The sequence below is a fragment of the Athene noctua genome, chromosome 8 (genome assembly GCF_965140245.1).
Source record: "Athene noctua chromosome 8, bAthNoc1.hap1.1, whole genome shotgun sequence".
Classification (NCBI taxonomy): Eukaryota; Metazoa; Chordata; class Aves; order Strigiformes; family Strigidae; genus Athene; species Athene noctua.
The window spans coordinates 1,263,277-1,275,257 of record NC_134044.1 but is presented as its reverse complement, the minus strand read 5'-3'; the positions used below and the strand labels follow the sequence as shown (position 1 = coordinate 1,275,257).

The following is an 11,981-nucleotide window of genomic DNA, read 5'->3' as shown; positions in this document are numbered from 1 at the left end:
TTCAAGGGCTTTTCCAACCCAGATGATTCTGTGATGTATTAAATCAGGTGAAATTTATAAGGAAACTAAAGCAAATGCTCTATTGTCTAGCAGGATCTTGTTGGTATTTCTTCAGTCTGAGTTCTAGCCACAAACTCTGTGCAGGGCTTGTCTAAGAGGATCACTGTTGGCGGCAAATGTGCCCACACCCGAGTCTGGAGAAGTCTTGGCTAGAGGCAGAAATAGATTTGCAGATGCTATGGAGAGGAGAGTGAGAGACCACTGAATGGTGCTGGGCATCCTCTGGACAGGACCGAGGGGGAGGTTGGTTTGGCACAGAACGGTTCAGTCTCACCAATTCAAACCCAACTCAGCCTCTTCGATGCTCCTTGAAGCCAAACTGCTTTTGAAACCCAACCTGTCGTGCAATTTCCACAGCCCAGAGGAGTTTGGAGAAGCAAAGAGGAGGGGAGCATGGTTAAGAGTGTGGACTCTGTGGTTAGAAAAAGCTCACTGACCTTAAAGTTCAGAGCCATTGCTGAATGTGACATGCAGACCATGGACTGGAGAGGCAGAGCCCTCTGTGATGGGATAAAGCAACACAAAACAACTCTGATAAATGTATCCAGAGTCTCCAGCTGCGATCTGGTGTCAGAGGAGGAGTCAGCAGGAGCACCTTGCCGAGCCAGAATCGCTTTGCGTGGGACCACATTTGGCAGCACCGTGGCTGGGTAACTCAGCAGAAAATTACTTGCCTGTAATTGTTGTGCTGGCACTTTCTTAACTAAGTGCTTGTGTGAGAAAGGGAGGCGTGCAGCCACTCATGGTGCTCGGGAAGGTGCACAGGGCTAAAATTAGCCTATTATTATTACTATTACGGATTTGGGCCGAAGTGGGTGATGCTTCATCCTGAACGGCATGGGATCTTCTGTGGGAGGCGATTGACCAGATCATGTGTGTGGCAACGTAGGAAGCTCAGATTGCTGTGACGTAGAAAAGGGCACAAGATGAAGTTGCAACACAATTTTTTCCAGCAGAGTGAAAAATGCTTCCTCTCTAAGATTAAAAAAAAAAAAAAGGAAGGAAAAATTGGATTATTCTCAACAGTCTGCTGTCCTACGCGTTTCGCTGTTGCTGCTGTGTTTTTCAGAGACCAGTTTGTCTTATTTAAGAATAAAACGGGGATTTACGTGCTGTTGCAAACTGATTTTCCTTTCAGAGGAACTATCGTTATTCAGATCATCTGTTCCTCTCAGTGTATTTTTCCTAGGAAACCAGAATTGGCTAATGTGACCCAGCCTCATCTGTTCATCTTTTTCTATGTGGCACTCAAGGGCTCCAACTCCATTTTCTGTTTCTTCCAACAAACAGTGGCATGCTGTAATTGGAGCAGGGTTTATGTTCTCAGCAGCCCCGTACTCATTGATTTGACAGGAGAAGTCACTTTGAAATGTGTTGGCAAACGCTACTCGTGTGTGCTACCCTAGGTAGAGCAAGTTGAGTTATAAAACAAAAGTTGACACTCTAGGTGCTTTTTTTAATTTACTGTATTGGAGCAAGACTGTATCAGGGCTATAAAATATCTGCACTTACGCTTCGTCTCCGGTGGCTGTTGCAGACGAGGAAGCCCATGTTCCAGGCAGCTGATGTGCCTAAGGTCCTCATGATGAACGCACGAGGAATATGAACCTTCTCCAAATTCTTCTTTGAGAGGATTCTTCCTTTTGCCTGCACAGCCCATGAGCAATTCTCCTCTGTGCTGCCTGCAACTCCTCTGCCAGAAAAGCTGCCTATTTTTGCCATTTTTTTTCTACTACAGCTTTCCTGTCTCCTGTTCTCAAACACAGAGGTTGTGTATTTTCAGTCATGTTCCCACCTTGGATCTGCTACTATCAGACCTCTCTAGGGACACAAGAGGAGCTTCCCCATTGCATGCTGTCTGCCAGCCATGGCCACCCTGGATAGGACTTTGAAATGCTGGTGTCTGATAACTTGCAGTAATTAAGATACCCAAAAATAACCTTTCTCTCTCCAAGTTATCACCAAGGTGTAAGATATATATGTAATGGGGGTATGCTCAACACCTGGGGGAAAAGCTGGGTTGTCTGCAAGGAAGCAAAGGGCAGGAGATGACAACCAGCTGAGACATGAGTATATTTATTTAGAAGCTTTTATTAAAACATTAGTGTGCTCCCTCCTGCAGGTAAAAGTAAGAAGAGGCAAACCTGAACTGTTCAGCATTCACACAAAAAGCTCTTGCGCAACGAGGGAAATCAGGTGAAACATGGTGGAAGAAGCCGTTGGTAGAGGATGCGGACTCATGGTGACATTTGGAGTGGGCCACAGAGGAGACAGGAAAATGTTCTCCCTACACAGTCATTGGAGGTTGTTCCAGGAGAAATGGTGTTTGCTACTTGGGCAATAGTCAAGGTATTTCGAGCAGACGTGGTAGAAGCCTTAAAATCTGAAGTTGTGAATGTTTTGGTGGGCTCGTGGCTTCTGGCAGCGAAAGGGGGCACAGTGGGGCAGATGGATGAGCCACAGTGGCGGCAGAGGCAGGCTCAGTCAGACAGGACAGTCATTCTTCCTTTTGAGCTGTCAGTCGTGTGGGAGAGGAAAGGATGTGGTGGGTGGACCTCGGGGTGAAGGAGGAAGACGTGGAGCACATCATAAATAGTCACCCATGGGCGATGCCTCCAGGACGGCTCATCCGAGGAGTGGACGCTGCTGGCTCCACGTGGCACCGCTTCCAGGTAAGGCAGAAAGGCGGGCTGACAGGTTCCCTCGAATTTCCTTAAATCCCCTTGCTGTTGGCCATGGGGACGTGCTGGCCAGGAAGGGAGTCTTTGTTTTGAGTGTCCTAACGGGGACTAGTTAAGCTGCACGTTTGCTTTACCTCCCCTTACGGAGGGGTTTGTCTGAATGGCTGAGGTAAAGGAAAGCAGCTAATGCAAGCTTGCTTCTTGCTCAAGGGGAGTGTTGAGGGGACAGTGAGCCGTGGAGAAGCGGGAAGGAGACCTCCTGCCTTCCACAGGGAGAGGGCAGTGCTGGAGGGGAAGCAGAGTCCTTGGAGAGGTGAAAGAGAGACGTACAGAAGACCACAAAAGCCCCTGGCTGGTGAGAGCAGCCCACACTGTGAGCTCCAGAGGAGCAAGAGCTCTCCTGAAAGATCCTCCAAAGTGGGGAGGTGGGACTCAGCACTGAATGCTCACGGCTCTGGGGGGACAGCCATGCACAATCCCTGGAACGCAGCAGGGATGAGAGGCCCTACCTTCCTTCTAACAAAGGCAGGGAGGGTACAAAGCAGAGGGAGGGTGAAGCTCCAGGATAAGGTAGAGCTGATGGTCTACCTTGGGCTTCTTGTCTTGTATCCTCTCCATGCAGAAAGGTTTTGCAGCCTTGTTCCTCCACGTTCAGCCCTCCCTGGCCCCCAGCAGCCTGCTGGGGCTGGCGTGGCTGGTCTCTAGCAAGTCACAGCAATGTGAAACCCCTTGGGCTGGTGCCCCCCGGCCTCTCGGGCTGTGCAGGGCCTGAGCTGCTCCTCCCCATCGCTGACTCTGTGCACGAGGTGGGCTGAGGCACCTCTTCCCATGGAAATAACCACATGGTGCCTCTTCACTTCTGCTTCTGCAAAACCAGAACAAGTCTGAAATAAATTAGCCAGTGTGAGAAGCAGCTCGATTCAGGCAGCTTGTGCAAAACAGGTTGGAAGCCACGGGGAAAGGGGAAAACTCATAAAGCCAACCTAAAGCAAAAAATGAACACAGGGTAGAAGAAACCTGGGAAGCCAGGACAACAGCAAAACAGGTTGTTTTCGGTGGTCCCAGAGTGACCGATGGGCATCCCCCATCTTGAAGGTACAGAAGAGGGAGAGCTGATGTTTGACAAGGTATCACCTGGAGATGGGCAGGCACTTCCTGGGTGAATTGATAACTTAATAAAATGCCAGTGGATCTGGATGGCTTGTCTGAGGAGATGCGAGAACCCTTTCTTAAAGAACTTGAATTTGTTTCCGCATATATATATATATATATAGGACTAGTGTGTGATGGGGATGAAGTTGCTGTTGGATTAGATTGGAGACTAATGCGCTTTCATAAGTCCTTGTCTAAGGATTTCGGCTCCCTCCTGCTCGTTGTAAGCACTCAAAGCCAAACCAAGCTGTGGAGGTTGGTCTCCTTCTGCAGTCACTTTTTGGAGGAGCTGACCCTGTGGGTTGCACAGGTTTCAAGGCTCAGTGCAGGACCTGCTCTTGTCTTAAACTCCCCTGCCCGTTTGACAAATACTAGCGGGTCTAAAGTTAGGCTTCTCCTTCTATGATAAAAAAAGGTCAACCTCAAGAAAACTGTTTGGCAGTGGTATACTGGTATTAACATGGAATTATTTTTAATATTTAATTAATTAGATGGTGTGGGGAAAATAGGATTTCCATTGAAACGACTCTTGAGTAAAAGCAGTGCCAGTGGGGTAGGCTGGGACACAAAAGCATCAACTAACAAACTCTTGTCCACCCACGGCTGTGAGATGGGCTTGTGGGGGGGAGCTGTGGGGATCATGAGGCTGAAGGCAGCCCTTTCCTCTCCTCCTCTTCCTCCCCATCCCTGTGCAGAGCGGCCATGTGTGTGGGGAAGTGCAGCCGGATTGTGGGTCCCTGCCTGCTGGCGCTGGGCACGCTCTCCATGGCAGCCAACATCCTCCTCCTCTGTCCCAGCGGGACATGGAAGTACCTGGTGGAGGGGCACATCAGCAAACACGCCAAGGTCCTGCCGGGGGTCTGGGGAGGCGGCATCGTGGTGAGTACCACGGTTTGTGCCGTGTCCCTCCTCACGTGCCTGCAGAGCAGGGATGAAGGGGTGGAGGGGGTGGCTCCCCTTCGTCCCCAGCCCCTTTTTCCTCCCCGCAGGTGCTGCTGGCAGCGACCCACATCACAGCAGTGGGGTGGCGATGCACCGGCTGCTCTGACTGCGGCACCCGCCACAACGTGAGGCAGCCCCGGGGCCCCTGTGCCGAAGCGCTCGCAAGTGGCGGGTGGTGGGATGTGGTGGGGGGGTCGTGGTAGGGTGCCCCCTCTCCCAGGTGGGACGCTGCGTGGTGTCACCTCCCCAGAGGACAGGGCTTCCCGTGCGTGCTGGCGTGGGCTCTGCCCACCAGGCTCTGCGGGGCAGTTCTCTGCCCACTTCTGCCCAGCTTGAAACAACCCAGCGACAGCTCCATCCCCAGCATCGCCGCCCTGGGGCTGGAGGCCCTTGTAGTGAAGGGGAGGGGAGTTTTGCCCTTTACCAAACTCTGCTGATAACGTGCAGCCAAGTTTTGGACCCTCTCTGACTTTCGGTGCCCTCCCCGGGTGCTGCCCACAGGCTTTCATCTCCGCCGTGCTCTCCAAGCTGGCGGTCCTGGGCGCTGCTGCCTGCTTCGTCTTCTCTGGGTTGGGTTTGACCGATGGACCCCTCTGCTTCTACAACGCCTCCAAGCATGGCCACGGGCATGGCACCCTCTGGGGTTACCCCTTCCGGGACGCCAGCCACCAGGAGCCTGACACCAGGTGAGGCAGCAGGGTTGAGTCGCCGGTGCCACCTCATCAGCTTATTGCTAATTAAGTCAGTGTTATTTATGGTGGGTGGGCTTACTGGTGGTGATGCAAGACCCCAGTAGTTCAAGACATCTTCACCTTCCATGACTTCCTATGTGTCATGCTCCCATCCCCATCACCCTGTTGACCCAGCTCATCCTCAGGATGAAAGACAGGGGGTCTGGGGCACAACTCCATGACGGAGAGCAATGGGATTCCTCACCTGCCACGGGGCAGCATCTTGCATCTCCTCCTCTCCCCATTGTGCAGGGCAGAGAACTACCTGTTTGATCGTCGCATCTGGAGCATCTGCCTGGAGCCGAAGGGTGTTGTGGTTTGGAATGGCATCCTCTTCTTCCTCCTGCTGCTCATCAGTGCTGCCGAGATGGTGCTGGCCTCCCTCCAGGTCCTCAACGGCTGCCTTGGGTGCCTCTGTGGCTATTGCGAGGGCAAGTAGGAACCTGTGATGGTGCCAGAAGGCTGGACTTGAAGGAGGTATCATCCCAGGGTGTCCCTTGCCCAGTGGCAAATGCCATGGTGGGGATATGGCAGGAACCGTGGTACCAGCCCAGTGCAAGGCCCTTGTGCAAGATGGACAGAAAGGCCCATGGTGGACAGACACCCCAGCCCACATGAGATGTCAAAGCAATGTGTGTGTGGTTAGTGTGCAAAGGGCTGCCTCCATGCAGCCTCTGGTCTCCACCTGGGTGATACCTCTTCTTCCTCCCTGGAGCTCCTTGGGGCTGGCAGCTATCCGGGGTGGGAAATCAGTCCAGAGAGTGATGGAGGTGAGGACCTGGCTCCTGGCATCACAGCACAAGCCCTGTGGCTTCCCCAGCCCCTCCTCATCAGCTACCACCTGCCTGAGTGCAAAATGTGACATGATGGTATTAGTAGAGATAAGAGCTGGAACACTAACTTATTTTCTTTAATCAATCTGTGTTTAGAGCAGCTTGTGCTGGTGTTTGTCTCCCACCTGGGGCAGGAGAGGTGAAGGAGAGCAGAGGAGCCCAGCTGGGTTCCAGCTGGGGCTGTGGGACTTGGATGGAGTCGTGCTTGGGGACACAGTGCTGGAATTGAGGTGCAGCCCCCACAAAGTTCACCCATACACACACAGGCCTGTGTGCAGCAAATGTTGGGAGCAGCTGCTCATCCCCACCAGCCCAGGTCCCCCATTGCACCACCCCCTCGCAGGGAGTGTCACCGGCTGCCAGCGCATCCCCACCCCTGTGCCCTCCTTCCCTAAAACTTTACAGGGACTGGGTGTGGGTACAGACCCTGAACCTGCTTGTGTGGGGAGGATGTTTGCCCCAGAACTGATAAGGATTAGAGGAAAGTCACCATGTCCATGGTAGCTTAATAAAAAAAGCAATCAGCCAGCAACTAAGCACCACACAGCTGCTCCCGCACCTTTCCCCCCAGCAGGATAGGGGAAGAGAATTGGAAGGGTAAAAGTGAGAAAACTCATGGGTTGAGATAAGGACAATTTAATAATGGAAATAAAATAAATCAATTGTAATGAAACAGAAAATAACAGAGAGAAATAGAACCCGAGAAGGACAAGTGATGCAAATGAAAACAGTTGCTCACCACCAACCGCCCGAGGCCCAGCCAGTCCCTGAGCAGTGGATCCCAGCCAGGCTCCCCCCTAGTTTTATTGCTGAGCATGATGTCATTATGGTCTGGAATATCCCTTTGGTCAGTTGGGGTCCTAGCTCTGTCCCCTCACAACTCCTTATGCACCCCCAGACTACTCACTGCTGGGGTGAGGTGAGAGGCAGAAAAGGCCTTGACTCTGTGTAAGCACTGCTCAGCAGTAACTAAAACATCCCTGGGTTATTAACACTTGTTTTCGGCACAAATCCAAACCATAGCCCCATACCAGCTATTGTGAAGAAAATTAACTCTATCCCAGCCAAAAGCAGCACAGCGATTTGGGAGAGACCGCTGAGAAAAAGAGGAATTGGCTTGAACAGGATCATTAAAAAGAAGCAATTAAAAAAAAGAGCATAAATAATTATGACCATAGGAGGAAGACCCTCGGAGCAGGGTGGTAGTACCAGCTGGAGCATCAAGAGTCCCCAGCGCAGCACCTGGCACACAAGGTGACATGATGTGCCCCTGGCTGCCTCCTCCCCACATCGCTGTGTTGCTGCCCATTATGTATTTCATGGGGTGGCTCGTGTGGTTGGAAAGGAGGATGGGGCTGGGCTGGTGGTACAAGACCCCATGCCCAACTAACTATATAATTTAAAAAATAGCAATGAAAATGAGATAAAACCCAGTTTTGGGATGGTAGCGTGTGCCTTCTGTGTGATGTGGCCATGCTGGGCGGTGGCAGGACCCCGGCCTGTGAGCATCCCAATGTCCTGGTCTCTGGATTGGCGCCTGGGGGTGTGGCGCTGGGGGGCAAAGGAGGGGGGTGGGCGACCTGGTGGGGGCACTAGGAGACAAGGCAGCTCCTTCGCCCCCACTTCCTGCGCTGCGGGGGGCCACCATCCCGCCGGGAAGCAGTGGCTGTCAGGGGGATGTTCTGGAGCACATCGTGCAGCGTGAACATGCTGAAGGAGATCTGCTCGTAGGGTGACTGTGTCCCGTTCTCATAGAGGCAGGCGAAAGCGATGGCTGGGCCACCAGAGATGGAGGCCTCGTTGTAGGGCAGCTCCATGTAAGCCAGGTCCGAGTAAGCACTTGGGCCCTCGTAGATGACCCAGGGCTCAGTCCAGCTCTCTACATCCCTGGGGAAGGTGCTCAGGTGAACCCCCATGTTGACCCGTGACATGGAGCTGGTGGGGTGGGAGTAGAGGACCCACGTCGGCGCTTGGAAGAAGGCAGCAGGGCTGGGAGTTGCTGCAGGGTCCCCTTGGACTGAGGTGATGCCATGGGCGTGGACGTGATGCCTTGGGGTTGGACAGCCCTCCTCAGGATGGGCCGACTGCTGGTGGCTGCTGGTGGCCAGGGCGGGCAGCCCATCACCCGCTGCCTGTCGAGGGGGCAGGTACCGAAACCCTGGGAGCATCCCAGGGAGCAGCCGGTGAGCTGAGCCCTGGAGGGGCACCACGGGCTCCTGGGGGGTGGCAGGGACATAGACGAAAGGTGCGGGGAAGCCAATGACACTGCCATGACAGCCATGGGGGGGCTCGACCAGCCGCTGGACCAGCTGCCCCCCGTGGAAGACAGCCCCATCATCTGTGCTGAGCGCCTGGACTCTGAAGCCCAGGGGGCTGCGGGCGTTGCAGTAGAGGACGTTGGAGCCGTCCTCCTCGTCCACCGAGACCAGCTGGCACTCGCCGCTCTGCAGGTTGGGGATGAACTCCCCGAAGCGCCAACCCCGGCCGTGGTCATCGCTGTAGAAGGCAAAGGAGTGCGGGGTGGTCTTGCAGAGCTGCCCGAAGCACTCCTTGCAGTCGATGTGGTAGCTGTAGGCAGGCACCAGCAGCCGGCCAGACCGCAGCTGGATCCCATGCCCGGGGCCCAGAGCAAATGTCGCCCAGTCTGGGGGAGCGGAGATGGGAGAGGGGTGAAGAGTGGCCTCCATGGTGCCCCTGACATGCCCAATGTGGAAGGGTCTCCAGAGCATCCCCCCCCACCCCTTCCTAGCCAAGCAAGGTGGTGGGGTGCAGAGCCCAGTGCTGCCTGGCTGTCCTCATGCATGGCCCTACCCATCGCTATGGCGCCTCTCCAGCTTCTCTCCCCCCGTGCAAACTACACAGATACTCCCTCCATCCCCTCGCCCCTCTGCTTGAGGTCCTCTTCTGCCCCGCCTCTTCCTCCCTACCCCGAGGCCACCTCCAGCCATGTCACGGGTGGATTCAGGAGGCCAAAACCCATGGTTGCCCTCTTTGCTGGCTGTCCTCCCCCCCTCCTCGCCCCTCTCCAGTGGGCTACCTTTGATGGCCCCACCAATGACCTGCTGTGTCAGGTCTGTGGCTGTGCTCCAGCTCAGGCCCTGGTCAACGCTGGTGACACAACAGAGGCGGGTGACATTTTGGCCGGTGACAATCTGGTAGGCTTCGGGTGTCCTGCCCAGCACCGTGATGAAGAAAAGGAAGAGCGTGCCAGTGAACTCATCATAGAGCGGGCAGGGGTTCATCGACCGGTGGTGCTGCAGCGTCGCTGTCTCCAGCACGCGCATGTCCTCCCACTACCCGGGGAGGAGGAGAGGATGGAGAGGGTGAGGGCCACTCCACTCCACCCAACCCGGCCTCCCTTCCCCACGCAGGTGCCGCCAGGACCTCAGTTGTGTCCTCTGGACACCCCCCCCTGGCTGTCCTCATGTCCCCAGCACAGCGTGTCCTCCCCTCCCCAACCTCGGGTGCCTCCCCCGTCCCACCTCCACGTAGCTCCCGTAGATGGTGCCGCGGCGCAGCACCAGCAGGTTGGCGTGGGCATCGTCGGCGCTCAGCCGCTCCTCCGCGAAGGCCAGCAGCTTGGCCACGCAGGGCAGGTAGAGCAGGGCGGGCACGCGGTACGTGACGCCGTTGGACTCCTTCTCGAAGAGCACGGTCCGGGCGGGGAAGTGCCGGGAGCTCATGGCGTCTACAGCAGAGACACGCGGCCCCATCCCGGGTGGGTGAGGTTGGGGTGGGGGGGTCGACCAGCTGCTGGGCACAGCTGGGGGTGCAGGCTGAGAGATGGGTTGTCCTTGGAGGGGTTTGGGGTTTAATTTGGTGGGTTTGGGGACCCCCCCGGGACCACAGGCTGGAAGGCAGGTCGCTACGGGCAGGGTTGGGGGATGAACATGTGCTGCCGTGGTGGCAAGTCACTGCTGCTCAAAGGTGGGACGGGATTTTGTGTAACACTGACGAGGCTGAAAATTATTTAGGTTGATCTTCAAGATGCTCTTCAAAATGGGTTTCTGATAAATTGAGACCAGTCAGCAAAGGGCAGAATGAGACCTGCGGCTCCCCACTCCCATCGTCAAGCGGGTGTGTTGGGGGGCAGAGCCCATCTCTGCATGGCCATGACCCGGGGACTGGACCCGGGCTCTTTACGAGGGCTCAGGGAGTGTGTTGTCCGGCACTGCCGGTGCCTCCAGCACAGTGGACACAGCCGGTTCCTTGTTTCCTCCTCCCCTGTGGGGAAAACTGGGGGCCACAACACGAATCGCAGGGTCCCCAGCCAGGGTGTCCCTGTGGCAGTGGGGTGTGAGCGGTTCCCAAGGGCCTTTCCTTTGGGGACAGCAGGAGCCGCTGCCACCAGCTGTCCCCAGGTTACGTGTCCCAGGTTATCCCCGCAGAAGAGATGGGTGTCCCGCTCTGGGGAGCAGCCAAGGGCGACTTTCGCCAGTGTTTTAATTATGAGTTTTTGTAGATTGAACACCCCACGGAGAAACTGAAGGCACTCACCTGGTCCTGCTCGGCCGGGGTGTCCCCTCCGTCCCTCGCCCCCACCGCAAGCACCGCCAGGTCCCGCAGCCGCTGGCTTTCTGCAGAGCCCGTCGCCTCACTGCTTCGCTGCCACCCTCCCCTTGCAGGGTCCCCCCACCGATGGGTCACGGGGAGCGGCGGTGGCCGGGACAAAGCCCTGAGTCAGCAGCGGCAGCCGGGCGGCACAAAGGCCCCGTTATCAGCCTGGGCAGAGCTGGGGGCCCCGCGGCTGCCCAGCCACCCGGTTCAGAACCCCCCGAGCAGGGATGCAAAGGGAGCTGTGGGGGGTGTTCACATCTCCTGCCTCAGTTTCCCTGGGAAAGGCCAGACCTCCCTGCCCAGGTGCTGTGACCCGCGTTCACCACGGTCTGCCCCAGCTGTGAGCTCCCCAGAGTGCGGGCTGTGGGCCAGAGGGTCCCACGACCCCCATCCGCACACAGGTCAGCTGTTAAGTCATTATTTTGATGCCTCTATTCCAGTATCAGCTTAGCTAAAGGGGCTCAGCAAAATTCACATGGCACGTCACAGATCAGAAGCTCCAAGGTGAAAGCTCAGGCTCAGGCTGCAGAAAGGGCTGGGAAAGGCCCTCAGGGATTGTCCAGGCTGAACACGTGCACCCGCCATCTCCCCCACCTCCACCAGTTACAAATGCCTCCTAAGCCAGGTTAATTTTAGCTGGGGTTGCTGGAGCAGAAAACTGTGAAGGGGCTGTTAATCTGGTGTTGCTCCTGTTGTGCATCACATGGGCTGCAGAGGAGCGCAGGCTGCAGTGCAGGAGGAGGTTAACCCTTGCCTCAGCCGGCTTCCCTGGCTCCCTGGCAGGTTTAAACGCAGCTGAGGAAAAGCCCAGCTCTGCTTCTCACCCTGCTCCCCTCCGACAGCATCTCTCCTGCTCCCAGGGCTGAGCTTCACCACTGAGGCGACGCTGCAAGCCAAGCAACCCTGGATCCATCAACCCAGTCGCGCCACTCGGGTCCCTGCTGCCCCCCTGATCAGCATGAGCGGGCAGAGACGCTGGCCAAGCTCTGAAATACTGCACCATGGGTGATGGCAGGTGGGCTGGG

At 55.9% G+C, this 11,981-nt stretch overlaps 2 protein-coding genes across 3 annotated transcripts; one reads left to right on the top strand and one right to left on the bottom strand.

The window, feature by feature from the left end:
* Window positions 1-2,698: 2,698 nt before the first annotated feature.
* TM4SF19 (transmembrane 4 L six family member 19) lies at window positions 2,699-6,402 on the top strand. The gene is given in 5 exon segments (XM_074912582.1): window positions 2,699-2,732; window positions 4,589-4,772; window positions 4,883-4,960; window positions 5,337-5,534; window positions 5,826-6,402. Coding segments are annotated over 4 exon segments (633 nt in total). The 5' UTR covers window positions 2,699-2,732; window positions 4,589-4,595; the 3' UTR covers window positions 6,006-6,402.
* A 537-nt stretch (window positions 6,403-6,939) lies between these two features.
* Window positions 6,940-11,011, bottom strand: NEU4 (neuraminidase 4). 2 transcript variants are annotated; one of them, XM_074911985.1, is made up of 4 exons: window positions 10,897-11,011; window positions 9,882-10,087; window positions 9,437-9,692; window positions 6,940-9,043 (listed from the first exon to the last, which is right to left on the bottom strand). In XM_074911985.1, the coding sequence occupies exons 2-4, from the start codon at window positions 10,080-10,082 to the stop codon at window positions 7,992-7,994; spliced, it is 1,509 nt and encodes a 502-aa protein (XP_074768086.1). In that variant the 5' UTR covers window positions 10,083-10,087; window positions 10,897-11,011; the 3' UTR covers window positions 6,940-7,991. The 2 variants fall into 2 exon arrangements, with proteins under 2 accessions (XP_074768086.1, XP_074768085.1); XM_074911984.1 differs by having other exon boundaries at window positions 9,882-10,985.
* Between the last annotated feature and the right edge of the window lie 970 nt (window positions 11,012-11,981).

Excerpts from the sequence above, each read along its gene's own strand:
- NEU4 (XM_074911984.1), bottom strand. The coding sequence starts at position 10,112 with ATGGGGCCGCGTGTCTCTGCTGTAGACGCCATGAGCTCCCGGCACTTC. Across the intron at positions 9,693-9,881 it reads TCTACGGGAGCTACGTGGAG|TGGGAGGACATGCGCGTGCT; the intron begins GTGGGACGGGGG and ends CTCCCCGGGTAG. Across the intron at positions 9,044-9,436 it reads CATTGGTGGGGCCATCAAAG|ACTGGGCGACATTTGCTCTG; the intron begins GTAGCCCACTGG and ends CCGCTCCCCCAG.